Below are 17311 nucleotides of genomic sequence, written 5' to 3'. Positions count from 1 at the left end.
ATCTTAGCTGGGGTTGCCGGGATTATACCTATGATGTCGATGTACCCGGTTCGCAAATGTAGATTCCTGCTGGTGGGACGTTCGCCGACTACCGAGACTAATGTGGAAGATCTTACGGATCCACTGGCTGGTGACGAGCAGGGGTAGTACGTCCTTGGCAGTTCAAGATACTCCACTCTGGAATCCGACCCCGCGAACGTATCTCCCGGGATCACATGATGCCCGGCTCCTAAGCCGGAGGGACGTGGCTTGTATTAATCACAGAATGCCATTGTTTCTTAAGACTCGTTGTGCGCGATAATCACAGTCACTTGTGGTAGTCGCCGAAAATCATACTTCTCGCGGTCTGTGTGTGGCAAAAGGACTGATCAAATTGGATATATCATCACCAAGTCGGACTTACACTGCCTATCCGAGACTTAGAACACAACAGCAACAACAACAAAGATGGAGTCCAAACCGCCCCCAACATCCTCTTCATCATGGCCGACGACCACGCCGCCAAGTCCATCTCCTGCTACGGCGCGGGCATCAACTCGACGCCGAACCTGGACCGGCTGGCCGCCGAGGGCATGCGGTTCAACCACTGCTACGTCACCAACAGCATCTGCACCCCCTCCCGCGCCGCCATCCTCTGCGGCACCCACAATCACGTCAACGGCGTCGTGACGCTCGACTCCAAGATCAACAAGCGGCTGCCCAACGTCGCCAAGCCAGCTGCGCTCGGCCACGCTGCTCCCGCCCCAAGAAGGACAGGAGGGAAAGGGGGCTACCAGACCGCCATGATCGGCAAGTGGCACCTCGGCGAGGGCCGCGACCACGAGCCCACGGGCTTCGACTACTGGAGCGTCGTCCCCGGCCAGGGCGAGTACTGGGACCCCCAGTTCCTCGAGCCCGGGGGCAAGACGACGCGGGTCCCCGGGTACGCGACCGACATCATCACGGACAAGACCATCGACTTCATCCGGCAGCGGGACAAGTCGCGGCCCTTCTTCGCCATGTGCCACCACAAGGCGCCGCACCGGTCGTGGGAATACGACTCGAAGCACAAGGACTTGTACAAAGACCCCGTCCGCCTGCCCGACACGTTCACCGACGACTACAAGAACCGCGCCAACGCGGCTAAGGTCGCCAAGATGCGCGTCGCGGAGGACCTCACCTACACGGACTTGGGGCTCGTGCAGCCCGAGGGCCCGGCCGCCGAGGTGGGCGTCAAGATGATCGACCGGTGGAACTGGGTCGACCGCAAAGTGCCCGCGCCCGCCGACCCGCGCGGGATGCGCCCCTGATCTGCAAAGAGACGGGCCAGGCCTTCACGTTCAAAACGCCGGCCGAGCTCGCCGAGTTCAAGTTCCAGCGCTACATGCAGCGGTACCTGCGGACGATCCAGAGCATCGACGACAACGTGGGCCGTCTCCTCGACTATCTTGACCAAGAAGGACTGGCCGAGGACACGGTGGTCATCTACACGTCGGACCAGGGCTTCTTCCTCGGCGAGCACGGCTGGTTCGACAAGCGGTTCATGTACGAGGAGAGCTTCCAGATGCCGTTTCTGGTGCGGTACCCGCGCGAGATCCGCGCCGGGTCCGTCTGCGACGACATTATTAGTAATGTCGACTTCGCGCCCACCTTTTTGGATCTTGCGGGCGTGCGGGTCCCGACATATATGCAGGGGTACTCGTTCCGGTCCTTGCTGAATGGCAAGACCCCCGATGACTGGCAGCAGGTCGCGTACCACCGCTATTGGATGCACAATGACGTCATCCACAACGCGTACGCGCACTACGGCGTCCGGGACCAGCGGTACAAGCTCATCTACTGGTACTGCGAGGACCTGGGGCTCGAGGGGGCGCGGCCGAGTCCCGGGGGCGAGGAGGGGCGGGATAAGGAGTGGGAGCTGTTTGATTGCGAGAAGGATCCGCTCGAGCTGTTTAACTGCTACCATGACCCCGAGTATGCTGAGATAGTGAGCATGATGACGCGGAAGCTGGAGGAGAAGATGGCGGAGATTGGGGACGAGCCGGTTCATGACCAGAGGCAGCTGGAACTATGCCGCAAAGAACGTTGATGAGCGCACCGGTGGGATACGCTGATGTATGCTAGGGAAGATATTGAATACAGCAGAGCGGGGCGCATGGGCTCGTTGCTGCAAATGTATAAGTCATGATGGAGAAGTCCAAGGTCAACACAAGTCAAGCCCTCTTCATATTGATATGTCCTGCCTGCAGCATGTAGGCAATTGCTTGCTTAAGTATCCGCATCCCGCATCAGTCTCACGACATCAAAATGTACAAGTCGGCACAAGTTCTGCGGCGTTGCCTTGAACTCAACCCCCGCCAAGAATGGTGCAACCTGCCCATGTTTCTGTATGCCCCTGAAGCAGCCCCAAATCCCTCTTAGCCATTAGGAGCTGATATGATGGTGTCGTATATGAAGCATGAACGCAAGAGCCACATATCTGATATACGGTGCTGATTCTTAGTGTTACACTTAGGCACAACATACCCGGCTTGTGTCTGCCCCTGCATATTACTATCAGTCAAGCACTTGGTAAGTCAGTCCTAGTATGGCAACACGCCCGACTGACACAGGCGTCGTCGACCTTCTTATGAACAGGTATTGGGCAGAATGAATGCAACGAGTCCAGCCAAAGGGGTATAAATACCAAGCCGATCCCAGCAACTTCAAGCAAACTACAAACTTCAAACTTCAAGTCTCAGATTTGGACCAACAGCAAGCACCCACAACATCAACAAACACACAACTTCAAGCAACTCAACCAAATACCAACACTCATTCAATATGCCTGGAAACTGCCCCAAGCACGGCTCCTACAGCGGCAAGTTCTGCACCTTCTGCATCAAGGCTAGGAATTGAGTCGGCTTAGCTGGTGAACAACATGCAAGGCTTGGCGGGGGATGGTGCCGAGTGGTGGAAGGACTCGGGAGAATCTGATTGAGGCGGCGGGGACGATGCGGAAGTAGTAGAGCAATCAGCAGATACTAGTCTTTGGAAGAATAGAAGGGCCCTTCATTCTATAAACTTTGCTCAGTATTGTTGAACCCCCTTTGTGAAAACTGGCCTGCCTGCTGAAGCTGCATTGGCCTTGCGGGCGCTGTTGTTCCTGAACCACGATAACAACGCCATGCCTGCGGGCCATAAAAATTTGCATTAACAGTGTAAACCCCGGGGTCCTTGAGGCATCTGAGTCCTAGTGCAGCTTGCGCAGCTGCTCGGGCTGTCGGAGGCGGAAGACGACATAGACCACGAGCGTGCCCAGGTACGTCCAGGGCATGAAGTAGGTGTAGGCGTCCACCACGTTGTCCCTCCCAGACGCCCAGCGGAGCGCGTGGGCTGAGACGAAGCCGCCGATCTCCGGGGTCACCCAGACGGGCAGGTCCCATTTGTGCCGCCAGCAGAAGCGGCAGAGCCGGATGGTCAGGGCGATGACGGCGCCGAATTGGAAGACAAAGTTCAGTTTCTGACGAGGTTGATCAGCATACCTTTTCTGGGAAATCTTCTGATCTGGTATGTGTAGTAGTAGTAGTAGTAGTAGTAGTGGATTAAAGAACAATGCCAACTCACCCATCTACGCTCGGCCTCGTGGTCGAGGGACGGCAGGTCTCTATGGTTGGGGATGTCCATCCAATGCCTCAGGCCGAATGAGGCGAGGAACGAAAATGGAAGGCCGAGGAGCAGGAAATAGATGTCGTTGATGGTGTATTCGGGATCCTGTACAGGTGCCACGATGCCTCTTTCAACGTCGTCGCGTGAAGACGCTGCTTTAGTGTTCTTGTCCGAGTTGTTGGATGCCATTTTCGACTCTGTTGGCTGCCGCGTGTGTTAAGGCGGTGGGGTCCGTGATTTGGGCTGTTTAGCTATTGTCCGGTCCTAGCCACAGGGATCTGGGTATCATATAGTAATCAGAGATGATCAATTGCAGGCTGAGCTTTACATAGTTCAAGATGCAGATGCTTCCAAGATGAATAAGCCAAGTGAAGCAAGGCAGTGACGGTTTCAAAAAACCGGAAATGGGGCGGCAGGGAGGACCGGGTCCATGCCGATGAGTCAGCAGGCTCAGCCCCCTCAGCCCCGAGACACTAACCCCTAATGCTGGCTAGCGGGCTTCCACGAAGCGGCCGTGAACACGAACTGCACAGCTGATCGCGGCTGAAGAGGCAGGCTAGATGCAGACTAATTAAGACCCGCACACGCCAGTATTGTCACTTTGAGAAACAAAAGCAAGCAATGAGCGGTCTCACAACGAAGACGGCTATGTAAGGACCATGTTGTTCCAACTAAACGTATCGGTGAAACGTACCTCTGGCAGCTTCGCTGATAACATTTCCAAGTTGGTCTGCGACTTGAGAAAGGGGGTGGCGCGGGGAAAAGGCTAAAGAAAGAGCACACAAAAAGTCCCGAAACTCTATCCGTGCCACAGCAAAGCCACATGTTTATGTCGACGACCTCTCGCCATCTTGATGCACAGATGGGAGGTTGATTGGGGTCTAGGTCGAGATGTACCGGAGGCTGTGCCTAAGAAGAACGGATTGCCACACGAAACTGAATTATTTCCTGATTTATTCTCTATGGGTTGTCTAGCTAAAGATTCGGCGTTGTGGTCAAGTCCTTTCTAACCAGGTGACCACGTTCCGTGCCTCCTCCGTTTGTTTGGCATCGTTTATCTTGAGACCGTCCAACGCCGTCCAATCCCTGGACTTCCATTTGAAAGTGACTATTTGAACACTGGGTCGCTTGAGGATGTACGCAGACCGCCAAACCATCTTGTACGTCATGTAGTTTGATCGGGAGGCGTGTCGGGTCCCAGACTTTTAGCCCGTCAGAAGCCACCTCCATTTGGGATCGAATCGGTCAATGCCGTCGCCCAAGTCCCGGTAGACGGTGAAGCGGACGCAGACTTCGTGCCCTCGTATCTCCAGGCTTTGTTCCAGGTCGCAGAAGCAGATCGTACATCGGTGTATCATGGCCAAATTGCCTCTTTTGCTAGCCCAGTCGACTCTCGGATGCGTCGCTGGCTTATAGGATACCTGTGCTGACGCCTTGAGCCCGCCGTCGTCTTTGGTGTCGACCCTCAGCCTCGATAGGGAGACGGTGATGTGGGGGCACATGGTGATCTCAGTATCAGTGGCTTGGGTTGCAGCGCTCCGCGCATCAACACGGAAACTAAGCTCTTGCTTTTGCATAAGCCGTAACGACCAATACAACTCGCTAGACCACGTGTAATTGGGGCTGGGGCCGCCGCCCCGTGTCGTCGTTGGGCCAGACTCGCCGGCACACGCCGCGAGGTCGACACTCCATTCTAGGTTGTTGCTTTTTTCGATAGCCCGGCGTGCCCAGTGGAGGTGGTAGAACGCCAGGTGATAGGATATGGCGGGATGAATGGGCACAAGCGTGCCAAACGAGGTGGCGTCAAACGGTAATATTGTCCGGGGCACGACGAGGGGGTCCATGGGTCCCACCTTGACGAACATCTGGCTCCACGACGTGTCGGTGCCCGGGCGGTGTCCCGGGTAGAAGGAGACGTCTGTAGACTCTTCCAAGACGGACCAAGGTGGCGGTGGCGGTGGCGTTCGGATGTCTGTGCTGGTCTGTTCGAGCTCGGCGGAATACGCAGGAGGACTGTCTTTGTCGTCGGTGTGCGATTCGGCTTCATCCGTCTGTGGTGGGGATTCCTCGTGCGACCAAAGTTTGCGAAGTCGGGTGGACAGACCCCGGAAAACGCCAACACGACTTTTCGGCTGGTGGCGTGTAGATGAAGGAGGCAACTTCTTGTCCGGTCTGCTCGATGAAGGCATTTCTTCTTCGCCCGGTGCCTGACTTGGCACTGGACCGCATATGCTGGAGAAACTCGATTCTACCATGCGCGGCCCGTCCTCATATTATAGTAGTTTCGTTGGTGTATTGGGGGAAGCAGAGGGTTGTAGAATGCCTCGGACTGTAGGATCATCCGGTGGAAATCGCATGCTTTGCTGGAAGAGCAGACACAGGGCAGGTGACCGTACCACACGTTCCTCGACGCATCGGCTATTGAACGCGATTGGTCCGATGATTTATCTGATGAGAGCCTTGTCGCGGCACTGCTTGAGGGAGGCATTATCTTCAACTTCTTGGTCAGGTCTTGACTACACCGATGATGATATGAGTTGAGTGTCGGAATTTGACTGGCACTTCTGTACAACTAATAGAAGAGATTTACGCAATGGAAAACTTTGCTGGTTACGATTCAATTAGTACTATCGGATCTCCCGGCTTGGCGAAACCTTCGGTCCCATGGCGTATTTTAGTCTTTTTCGTTCCCTTGGTCAATACGAAGTAATATGATTTGCGGTAGTTTATTCTATCTCTAAAACTCTTTTACAGGATGGGTCGGAGTCCACCTCACCACTTTGGCTGGTACAATTAAATGATACCCGGTCACCTCTTGAGTCTTAACGTCACTGTCATCTGCGACTCGTCGGGAAGCTCAGCCGCTTCCAACATGGCCCCTTCAAAGACGTGGCACACCATCGCCTTGAGCTTCGCCCGCGTGCAGGTGACCGAGAACTCTACCCCGCTTCGGGGTTCCCAGGACGGCTATCCCTTCTGGTCACCGGCGAGCCTTGTGCTTGGCTGCTCCGACCCCCTCCGGTGGTGAGCACCATGTCATTTGAAGAATCGGTTGAACCGTCGGGAACGTTCGCTGTGACGTCGAGTCCCAACCAGTCCAGACACGACATGAACTGGCTCGTTTCCTCATCGTGCTGCCGGGAGTGTAGCCTTGGCTTGGCTGCTGCATTGGATCGATGTTTTCCGGTGCAGCCGGCAGGATGGACGCATCGGTAGTGCAGTATGGCGGTAGAGAAGACGGTAATGTGCCGTGGCCCAAGTAGTCCCCCGATTCATGTGTAGAGAACTGCCAGGTAACGGATGAATGTTCTGCGCATCGCCATCTATCGTGTCTCTGTGCTGCGCCCCGTGCGGCACCATCTGCCTCTTCTTGTGACGTCTCTGGCGACGTGCAAGAAGCGCGTATCTATTCTTGATGGCCAAAGACGATCTGGATTTGAGGCAGGCATCGGCCATGAGCTTCCAGTTGTGGCCGTGCAGGGCCACCAAATCCAAGAGGGACTTGTCCTCGTCGGCAGACCACGGGCCATGTTCCAGGGCGGGATTGACGTGGTCGTTCCACCGTTTCGCGCACTGCTCGCCGTTGCGGGTCAGAACATCGGCGGCCAAATTCGTCCAGCGTGTACCGTGCGTGGATACTGCCGCGGTCAATCGCTCGTCCTCGGCGGGCGACCAGGCGCCGGTCATGGTAAAGCGAGCGGGGGCCGCGGGAGTTGGCGCAGCCTCATTTGGGATTAGGCAGTCGGGCGGCTGCTCCATTTTCGCGTTGACGGTCGGGAGCTGAGAGTCAACTCCGAGCGCAACTGAATGCTGAAAAGTGGCAGGGCGAAACAGAAATGGAGTGATTAGCAATGAATGAAGAGATGACCAGGAGGTGCGGCTCTCGGGACAGCCTGACAACGTCCAAATGCATGTCAGACGGTAAGACGACAGGGATCCAGGAGTTGACTCCGGTGGGTCTCACGGCGGCGCAGGTACGACAGGGGTTAACACCGTTGGGGGTCACTCCAGAAAAGGGGGTCCAGCGACGGCGATTATGTCAGCTCTGTATCGCTCAGCCCGTCGAGAAGTCAGAGGCAAATCGAAATTGAAATCACCCGGTTGAACTCCAGATAGATTTGTAATGAAAAGATATCATCAGATACTGCTTAGCAATGGGAGAAAGAGACTACACTTTCATGCTCTAGCTCATGGTACAAATACCAGCTTGGAGTTCGCTTCGACCAGGACAATTCCCATACAATGTGCATGTTTCCAGTGTCGATTTCCCCTCGGACCAAATCTACGATATCCCCATTCCCATAATGCAGTCCCTTCGTCAGTACCGTCGCATCCGGGCCGCGGTCGAACATGATCTCGCGCAGAGCAAACGCCCTTCAGACGCAGCGGTCGACCTGGCGTCCTTGGGAGCCAACAGCCCGACACCGACAGGTAGCAGCCATGACAGCGACACGTCTGCCTCTGTGCCTCCGCAACTCCCGGGCGTCACGAGTACACGACCGGCCGAGGACGATGGCGCCGTGACATACATTGTCGGCTGGAAGGACGACGATCCGCTCAACCCGCAAAACTGGAGCCTGGCCAAGAAATGGGCCGTCACCTTGGCCGTGTGCCTGCTGACCCTGGCCATCACCTTGGTCTCGTCCATCGACGCACCAGTCGCGCCCGAATTCAATGCCTACTACGGCGTCGGCGCGGTGGCCGGCTCCCTGACCACGGGCCTGTACTTGATCGGCAGCGGCGTCGGCGCCCTCTTCGCCGGCACCGTGTCCGAGACCTTCGGGCGCAACGTCGTCTACATGTCCACCTTCGCCGTCTTCCTCCTCTTCGTCATAGCGAAAGCGCTAGCCCCCGACTACGGCGGCGCCGTCACGTTCCGCTTCCTGACGGGCTTCTTCGGCTCCACCCCGATGACGGCCGCCGGCGGCAGCATGGCCGACGTCTGGGGCCCGCTGCAGATGGTCTACGCCGTCCCGTTCGCCACCATGACGTCGTACGCCGGGCCCCTGCTCGGCCCGGTCGTGGGCGCGTACCTGCCCCGCCTTGGGTTCCGCTGGGCCGACTGGGTCGCCCTGATCTTCGGGGGCGCCGTCCTGGTCTACGTCGTCCTGTGGCAGCCCGAGACGTACCGGCCCGTCCTGCTGGAGTGGCGGGCCGAGCGCATCTGCGAGCTGACGGGCAACGACCGGCACCGGATCGGCGACCATGCCACGGCGCACACGCTGGGCCGCAGGCTGCTCGTCAACATCTACCGGCCCTTTCTGATGGTCCGCACGGAACCCATCATCCTGATCTTCACCTTCTACCTGACCGTCATCTACGTTGTCCTGTTCACCTTCCTCAACGGCTACCCCTTCATCTTCCAGCAGACGTACGGCATCTCGCGGTCTCTTACGTTCATCCTGTGGACGGCGCTACTGTTAACTCTGCCGCTCATCCCGCTCGTCTACGGTTGGGCGAAGAAGGCAGCGGCAGCTGGGGCACTCACGCCCGAGATCTGTCTGTGGTATGGCATGCTGGGCGGGTCCATCGCCCTTCCCGTGTCCCTTTGGTGGATGGCCTGGACGTGCTACGTACGTTCCGAAATCATCCCCCTTCCAAACAAAGAAAAGAACTTGACTTGAATGCTAACCATCCTTTTCCTCTCCCTTAGCCGTCTGTGAATATCTGGGTTCCCATCGTCGGGTTCGTTTTCTTCGGGTACGGCCTCGTCACCATCTTCACCACGACCTTCATCTACACGGTCTTTGTCTACCAGATGCACAGCGCTTCTGCATTGGCGTTCCTGACGAGCGTGAGGTACGTCGTCGCGGGGGCCGTCATACCCGCGTCAGTCCCCATGTACGAGCGGCTGGGACCGCACAAGGCCCTGACCATCCCCGCCGTCCTCGCGACCCTCATGGCGCCTGTGCCGTTTGTGTTGTACAAATACGGCGCCAAGATCCGCGGCATGAGTAAAATGGCGCCGCAATTAGGGATTGGAAAGTACCTGGGCAATTGGGTTTTGTTGATGGTGCGTGGCTTATCAGTGTTGGGCGGTGGCAGACGGTGTGGTCTTGCCGTCTCCTCCTACACGTTCGGGCAAGGACTCATTTGTAAGTAGATCTATCTCAATAATATACGCATGAGTGCAATGCATTGCAACAACAAGATAAATCAGACCATTGAAGAGGGGGTTAGAGGAGCTGTCACCTGTAGCCAAGGTGGCCCAATTGTGATTGTTCCTGCTTAGATGCCTTACATGTAGGTAGGTAGGTGCAGTAGGTGCAGCAGGTGCCTGCAAGGACTGAGCAACCAGACCTCCCTGCGAAATGACTACAGCTTGACTCATAGTACTTAATAGAGCAACCATTTTCTAACAAACAGTCCCGAGCGAACCTTGGTTGGTTAGTGCAATCGAAAGATTGCCAGACTTGACCAAGTGGTAGCTCAGGGCTCGCTCCTGGAGGAGAGTAGGTGTTTATCCTTAGAAAGGGCCCTGGAGGCATAGGTTCGTCCCCCCTCAATCGGCTTGCCTGGTGATCATAGAAAACTCTGGGAAGCAAACACGCTGTGGCCGCGGCAATCTTTTGTTCTTTTTTTTTCCTCCCACTTATCTTTAACCATTGTCATGAGGGTTTCCCGTCTGCATCTACTGGCCTTCTTCCAAACCATTCATGGACATATGTATCTTACCAAGATCGTAGCATAACGTTACATCCTGTCCCCGATCAATTCGGAAGCTTCGAAACAACATCGCGGGTAAGTAAACTGACATCGACACATGACCATATACTAACTCGTGACTTTTGTTATTTTGCCATATTTTGAAATGTCAGAATTAAAAACTTCCAAGTCGTTCATCATTGAGATGGTATGGTAATTAAGTAGTGCCAGTCGTTTTGGTGGGCAGTCAGTACGGTAGGTTGTAGTAATAAAGCAAAAGGGAAAAAAGCATTGCACACAGTGGCATTCGAACCATGGATTGATCAACTAGCCACTGTCCCAGTTAGGTTGCTAATTGCTTTCCATCCAAAATAAGTGTAGACCAGTCAAGTAGTCAACCGCGTCTCGCAACAGCATGTCGGCTCGGGTTCAATCAATCCGTCCAGCGTTTGCAAGATGACTACTCAACTTCAACTGGTCCATGGCGTCATCAGAACATATTTCCATTAAGATACGAATGTCATATGCGCCAAACCAAGTTGTGATTGATCTAATACAATCATCCTCCTTGCTACTCCATGTGTTGCCCTGCCACTTTGTGGTAAGCTCCTGCAGGTTTGCCGACCACAGTGTTGGTGGAGAAGGGGTATGGGTGTAAAAATTATTGCACAAGGCCGTGTTCGAACTGTTGACGTAGCGACCATTCCAACTGTACTGGTCATCACTGGTCATCAGACTTACGTACATAGGCAGCTGGAACACCTTGCACCTACATTTGAGTTGCTAAGTTTGGCGGATCGAAGAATTGCAACATTACTTGCCATCAACAACTCATGGCATCGTCGGGAAAAGGCTTTTCACTAATACATAAGGCGCACTTGCCGCTCCAAATCATGATCAGTTACCAAAATTCATCTAGAAAGTCCAGAGCATCACAGCCACAGCCAGTCAAGAACAGCTTCAATTGGGGTATCATCAGATCGTATTCTCGGTAGATGTGCCTAGGACGTCTAGCTATCATTATGTCCATCTGTGCCCACCGAGAGAAATCGTCATCTCGTCATTTCGTCATTCATTGATCGTATTCCAGACCAATCAATCGAAACCACTATGCCGTCCGTATATAAATCAAGCATCCCAAGCAGACTGGCGAAAACCGACGTTGCGGAAGTAACGAGTGCTGAGCGTCATCGAGTCGATGGTGAGGCTCTCAGGATCCTCCGTCAGCTGCGAGACTAAGTTGGCAGAGAGCTCGACCGAGTCGGGGCCGACGCCGCGTCCGCCGCTCGCCATAGGGCTGCTGCCACGGTCGAGGCTGCCGGGCTTGAGGGTGCCGCCGATCCAGCAACTGGAGATGGGACGCACGACGCTCGAGACGTTGTCGAACAGCTGGTTGACCCACTCGTCGCGCTTCTGGGCGCGGACCGGCCCGGAGGGGCGGCGCGCGGGTAGCGGGGTGCCTGGGGCTGGAAGACGACGACCTTGTATTTCCAGGCACGGTTATTCTCAGTCTTGCCGTCGCGGTCAATGACTAGAGTCATTCCGGTGCGATAGCAGCGGTTCTCCCAGGCGATGGGCAGGGCGAGTCCTCCTTGGGTGGCCAGGGTCGCGACCTCGTTGGGGTCGTAGAACCAGGGGGTCATCATGCAGATGACGCGATCGATTCCGGCTTGGCGAAAGGCCTGCTTGGCGTACTCGGCGAACTCAGCCAAAGTAGCATAGAATCGGCTCTTGTGCCCGGTGAGCGTGTACCAGTCCTCTCGGGACTTATCGTCGAAGAAGGCGACCGGGGCGGGGTACAGAGCCCTGGACGAAGTCGGCTTGTTCTTAGTCAGGCTCTCGTACGACAAGAAACGGCGGATGGTGACAGGGTAGTCTTGGTCGGTGGGGTAATCGGGCTCGGCGCCGGGGGTCTCGGGGGTGATGCCGAACAGGGCCGTGTGCACGTCTTGCTGGCAGAGGTGGGCAACGTCGATGGGGCTGAAGTGGGCAGGGGGCCAGAGAGTGTTGTTGTCGACGACAATTCCGACGTTGTTGTTGGCTCCCTTGAGCATCGAGGGGCGGCTGGACGGCTTCGGCTTCAGGGTGACGATGTGGTCGAGCCGGTCGAGGTTGTTGGCCTTCTGGCGGAGGTTCAAGATAACGTCCAGGGCGAGGATGAGCCTCGACTTCTTGGCGTTTCCGGGGCCTTGAGCTGTCGACAGAGCTCGCTGGCGTGCCTTCTCGAGCGACGAGAAGATGGACTCGACGTCGGCTGCCGAGAGGGGGACAAGAGGGTTCATCTCTAAGGCAATGTAGATGTTGAATGCCGGATTACCACGAAGACGAGTGAAGACAGTGTGGCCTCGGGTGGCATGGGAGGCCATGGTCGCGAGGCGGGTCTCGAGTGCGTCGGTGATTTCGCCCTGGGTCATGCCCTGGACGACTTGGTCGACATTGTTGCCGACAAGGGCAGCAAAGACAACGTGCGGCTTGTTAAAGGCTCGGCCTCGGCCGAAGTCCAAGCCGGCAATTTGCTTGGCAGCGTCGTTGATGGTCTTCGCGATATCCATCTTGGAGTTGCTGGATTTGTCGCTAATGATTGCACTTACTTTTGTGCAGGTTGCAGAGAAGTTTGTGAAGAAGCAGAGAAACTCCAGAATGATCAGTGGTTAAATATGGATTGTTCAAGCCATGTTCTATTCAATGTTCAGAAGCATTGAATGCAAGCTCTTTCTGCCTGGTAAGAACCACTGAGCTTGGGGCACCAGCTTGCCCAAAGTACGCCAGTAGGTCACATTGGTTGTTTACTGTTTCTTCACATCTCATTAACATGCACTTGATACTCTAACTTGGTAGTTGCCGGAGAGGTAGCCCGTCCGACACAGGCTACGTTATCCCTATCACTGTCATTCCACTGCCTCCTCGAGGCTTTTTAACTGCTAGGTCACGACAGCCCTTGAGCGCGGTAGAACACACAGTCCAAACACGGGCGCTTCAGACATTTATAAGAACTGCTAGATGCGGTAACCTACCTCTTAAGATAAACCTCTTGTAGGACACAGCGGGCCTCTACCAGGCTGTGGCCAACCATTCAATCTTATCACTTACATGCATCTCACTATAATCCCTGAGTTTAGAACACTTAACAACGCAATGGCACTTCACAAGCAGCTTTGGTAACAGACTTTCACACATGCGTCACTAGCTTTGGCACATACAAATTTTGATTTTACTCAGCAGAGTAGACGCCGTTCTGTCACAGCCAAATCTCGCCTTCAAGATCTGCAGCAGTTATGGTAGACGATACTCGATGACCGTAACCGCTAACCGCACCCAAACGTCCAGCGGAACCAATCCGCCATCACATAAAACACTTTCCCTAATCATCCTTCTGCACTCTGGGCGTCTTCAAATTAGACCTCCCATCCCGTGCCAGGTACTAGAAATGAATGCTCACACTGTAAGCGGAACGGACCCTGCTTGGAACATGCATGAGTGCAGTGGTGGTTTCGTGTTGTCGTTTTTCCGACCGCTTAATGGTTTGCAAGGCGACGGAGCTGCTTTGGCTTCGGTTTTGATGATGCCTTCTAGACCTGGCGAAGCTTACCACAGTATGCTTGCGCGTTTCTCAGACGGGACAGGATTCGGCACATTCGGATGGAACACGAGATTGCTTCTCTGAGGTATAAACATATTGAATACTGTAGTTAGCTACACATCTTTCCCCATTACCTTCGTGGCAAATTTCATAAATCTGCTTTCTGAGATAGAGCGTTAAGCCTGTGTGCATACGACCGTTACCTGATCCCCATCTCTCAATCTGACCAACATCTCCAAGTCGATGTCGTTCACACATTTCTCAAACCTCTTGTACACTGATTCGAGACTTTCCCCGTCGTAGAGCGTCTTGATTGCGAGGCGGTGCGCCTTAAACAAGCATGCCAACACTGCCACTTGCTCGACCTTGGCGACCTTTCTCCCGGGACACACCTGTGGACCCGAAGCCAATGCCAGCCAGTACGTTGAGCGAAAGCATTCGCGCGTCTTCCTGGTAGCTCGGGATGCCGTGTTCCGACTTTGCTACCCATGAACTCAGCATTCCTCTGGCCTGACGGAGGGATTCATCCCAGACTGGCTTCATAACGGTCTCATTAAATGGTGTGGCTATAGGCTTTCGGTGTCTTGGCCACTCCTCCCAAGATGCAGTTGAAATGCATGGTCCGTACAACTCAAGTAGTTCTAAGGATTGTCAGTTTCCTGCTCGGCCATTTCAAAGAACTGAAGAGATCACCTACTTAACTCTGGACCTGGACGTTGGAAGTCGCCTCGGCGTGAAAACATGTCTTGTATGGCGTCGGGATCAGCGACATGAATGTTGATTTGCATAGGGGTCACAAGTGCCCAGGCAGGGCCCAACAGCTCGTGAGCTTCTGCCTTGGCATGCATGTACCATCCGCGGCGCAGATAGCGAACGACATGCGGGTACGCGGACCATCGGATAGGAAGACTGTCCAAGACTTTCCAGATGTGCGGCTGGAGGAGGGTCCAGAACACGTTGTTGACATCGATGGGGAGCCGCAGGACCGGTACACCTAGACTGCGGGCTTTGCGCACGTTGGCCTCTAAGCAGGAAAACGTTCAACCGATATAGGCCAAGACTAAACCGAGGAGGACTTGGGTCAATATGGTAGATCGAGGGATAATTTGTTGAGAAGCCGATTTGTTTAAACCGCGTTGGAGATTATCGAAGGCAATGGAAGGGGTAAAGAGATGTTCTCTCCTGCATTTCTCGTCCCTCTATTCTGGGTCGCTTTCTTCTGCCAGCCTACCGGAATAAGTCGAAAAGAAAAGAAAAAGAAGGGAAATGTTTCTTATCTCGAAACACGAGTGATAAACTCCTCGGTGTAGGAACGTCTTGGTCAGCCATAATCTTGGAAATGCAAGCAACCAACAACGGTACAATCAAACAGGCGCCCAGGAACAGTCTGCCATCAAGATCAGCTGTTTTGGCAACCAACAAGCGGGCCGCTGTAGATTTTGTGGATAGCCGATGCAACTATACTGTCAGATACGGCTAGATGGATGCAGGAGAAAGAGTGGGAACCAACCAATACTGGTGCCGTTCACGTGTAGACCCGAGGGACTGGATCTGGTGGAAGTTGTGCCGACGCGTCTGGTAGGGCTGGGCAAAAGGGGCAAAAGTGATTCTAGCAAGGACCCGGAATAACCAAATCCAGGCGCCAAAACCCATAAAATCGCAGTGCAACACATTTCATGATCTCCAGAATTATGTATGTTCAAGTATTTAACTAACTACAGCCAAGCCAAGAAGAACCGTGAAAACGCCACTCTTAAGCAAGATGCACATAGGGCTGCAGCTCAACGGCCCCGGGCCCGCCACTGGGAGGTGAGCGGCTTGTCACCGTTAGTCTTTTTTCAAATATGATTTCCACACACCATTCTCCGGAATACAAGTTTGATATCTCCCCTGTATGATCGTATACTGTTAGCCTTCCCTCCTCTATGGGTATTCCTGACGAGCTTGTACGATAGCCGCCACCCAGTTCTGCCCCGCGGCGAACGAAGTGTACAGCAGCTGGTCATTTAGCAACCACGCGTTACTGGTGACGCCGTACTGGTAGCGCGCCCCCGTCCTCCAAAGCCCATAGCGGACCGCCCGAGTTGCCCGGCGACGCGTCCACGTCGGTATCGAGCGGGCCGGTCGCGTCGCAGCGCGGCTCCTTGCGGGTGACCGAGATCCCTTCCATGCGGTAGGGCCGGTTGCCGCCGTCCTTGTCCTGGGGGTACCCGTAGTTGAAGAAGATGGGGCGGCCGGCCTGGGACGCGGCGTCGTAGGTCTTGGCGCCGAGGTAGCCCAGCTGGTTGCCGAGGTTGGTGTCGAGCACGAACAGGACCCAGTCTTCCTTTTCGTTGCAGGGGCCCTCGTCCGGCATGCCCGAGGGGATGAGCACGTAGACCGCGTTGGCGCCGGGGAGCGTCTCGCCGTTGTCGTAGGCCGGGTTGAAGCGGTAGGGCACGCCGGCCTCGTAGCAGTGTCGCGCCGTCGCGACGAGGCGCGGGCCGATCAGCGAGGCGGAGCACCAGGACCCGGGGCGCGTGACTTTGCCCATGGCCGAGTAGGGGTACTCCCGGTTCGTCCACAGCTTCCGGTCGTCGTTGCCGATGGCCCAGCGCTCCTGGAGAGAGGAGACGGGGACGGAGCCGTCGCCCTCGCTGCCGGGGGCCGAGGTGATGTTGTGCAAGGTGCGCAGGTCGGCCTGGTTGAAGGCGACGGCTTCAGGGGGCGCGATGGCGGCCCATATTTGGTCGTCCGCCTCGCCTGGGGGAGGAAGCCGATGGGGTGGACCGAAGTCAAGCCGGACTGCTCCGCGACGGGAATGGCAGTCGAGAGGGTGGCCAGGCAGAAAGCCAGACTCAAGGTTGTGAAACGAGACATGATTTTGTTCTGGCTCTTGTCCTTCTGAGGTGAATGGCTTGAATGCTGCTGTGTCTGGCTCACTTCTCGGTCATCACGGCCTTTCCAGGCCTTTTATAGGTATCTCGTCCATCCTGTGAGACGACCAATGCAGTCCCGTGCCGCAATCAAAGTCCTTCATCGTATGTGTAAGTATTGTGGTGGTCAGAGTAAATCTGTTGGTTGCAAATACAACAACTCCCCGAAAGACACACCGCACCAAGCACGTTGGTCTTTTCAGTCACCGTCTATTAGATTGGAAGGTCAGAAGGTGTCCGGCGAGAAATTTTGGGACATCGCGATAAGGGGTGCTGCCTACCTCGAGGTCTAGGCCTGCCGCTGAGCACATGGGGCATGTCAGGGTGTGGTAAGCACGACACCAAACGCAACATGATATGGGCACACTAGCTAGACCATGGTAAATCCTTCGAAATGCCCCGGAGAGATTTCTGATCCTAAAAAAGCTCTTTCGCACACCCTTTTTAGATGTCGTCGGATGAACTGTTGCGGCTGACCTCAGGAATGACACAAATCCGGAAGGTTCTTAAAGCAAGCTCCGTCTACTGCGCCTGTCAGCAGGTC

The 17311-nt window shown here is 55.1% G+C and overlaps 8 protein-coding genes across 8 annotated transcripts; 2 read left to right on the top strand and 6 right to left on the bottom strand.

Annotated features, from left to right (window-relative positions):
• Positions 1-482: 482 nt before the first annotated feature.
• Positions 483-2068, top strand: PG997_000055 (uncharacterized protein; the record flags this gene model as incomplete). The annotated part of the gene is made up of 2 exons (XM_066804370.1): positions 483-1250; positions 1310-2068. The coding sequence occupies 2 exons, from the start codon at positions 483-485 to the stop codon at positions 2066-2068; spliced, it is 1527 nt and encodes a 508-aa protein (XP_066674143.1).
• A 1143-nt stretch (positions 2069-3211) lies between these two features.
• On the bottom strand, positions 3212-3816 carry PG997_000054 (uncharacterized protein; the record flags this gene model as incomplete). The annotated part of the gene is made up of 2 exons (XM_066804369.1): positions 3212-3525; positions 3594-3816. 2 exons carry the CDS (start codon positions 3814-3816, stop codon positions 3212-3214), a joined length of 537 nt encoding a protein of 178 aa, XP_066674142.1.
• A 1016-nt stretch (positions 3817-4832) lies between these two features.
• PG997_000053 (uncharacterized protein) lies at positions 4833-5816 on the bottom strand (the record flags this gene model as incomplete). Its single annotated transcript, XM_066804368.1, has 1 exon — positions 4833-5816. The coding sequence occupies one exon, from the start codon at positions 5814-5816 to the stop codon at positions 4833-4835; it is 984 nt and encodes a 327-aa protein (XP_066674141.1).
• Positions 5817-6753: 937 nt separating this feature from the next.
• PG997_000052 (uncharacterized protein) lies at positions 6754-7386 on the bottom strand (the record flags this gene model as incomplete). The annotated part of the gene is made up of 1 exon (XM_066804367.1): positions 6754-7386. One exon carries the CDS (start codon positions 7384-7386, stop codon positions 6754-6756), a length of 633 nt encoding a protein of 210 aa, XP_066674140.1.
• Positions 7387-7931: 545 nt separating this feature from the next.
• On the top strand, positions 7932-9730 carry PG997_000051 (Major facilitator superfamily domain- general substrate transporter; the record flags this gene model as incomplete). Its single annotated transcript, XM_066804366.1, has 2 exons — positions 7932-9200; positions 9281-9730. The coding sequence occupies 2 exons, from the start codon at positions 7932-7934 to the stop codon at positions 9728-9730; spliced, it is 1719 nt and encodes a 572-aa protein (XP_066674139.1).
• Positions 9731-11400: 1670 nt separating this feature from the next.
• PG997_000050 (uncharacterized protein) lies at positions 11401-12824 on the bottom strand (the record flags this gene model as incomplete). Its single annotated transcript, XM_066804365.1, has 2 exons — positions 11401-11620; positions 11698-12824. 2 exons carry the CDS (start codon positions 12822-12824, stop codon positions 11401-11403), a joined length of 1347 nt encoding a protein of 448 aa, XP_066674138.1.
• A 1204-nt stretch (positions 12825-14028) lies between these two features.
• Positions 14029-14874, bottom strand: PG997_000049 (uncharacterized protein; the record flags this gene model as incomplete). Its single annotated transcript, XM_066804364.1, is given in 3 exon segments — positions 14029-14226; positions 14243-14493; positions 14550-14874. Coding segments are annotated over 3 exon segments (774 nt in total), but the record flags the coding sequence as incomplete, so codon positions are not given.
• A 998-nt stretch (positions 14875-15872) lies between these two features.
• PG997_000048 (trypsin-like cysteine/serine peptidase domain-containing protein) lies at positions 15873-16711 on the bottom strand (the record flags this gene model as incomplete). The annotated part of the gene is made up of 2 exons (XM_066804363.1): positions 15873-16594; positions 16690-16711. The coding sequence occupies 2 exons, from the start codon at positions 16709-16711 to the stop codon at positions 15873-15875; spliced, it is 744 nt and encodes a 247-aa protein (XP_066674136.1).
• Positions 16712-17311: the final 600 nt, after the last annotated feature.

The sequence above is a fragment of the Apiospora hydei genome, assembly GCF_038363865.1.
Source record: "Apiospora hydei strain CBS 114990 chromosome Unknown utg000002l_segment0_segment0, whole genome shotgun sequence".
Lineage (NCBI taxonomy): Eukaryota > Fungi > Ascomycota > Sordariomycetes > Amphisphaeriales > Apiosporaceae > Apiospora > Apiospora hydei.
The sequence above is the reverse complement of the archived record's forward strand: the minus strand, read 5'-3'. Positions and strand labels throughout refer to the sequence as shown.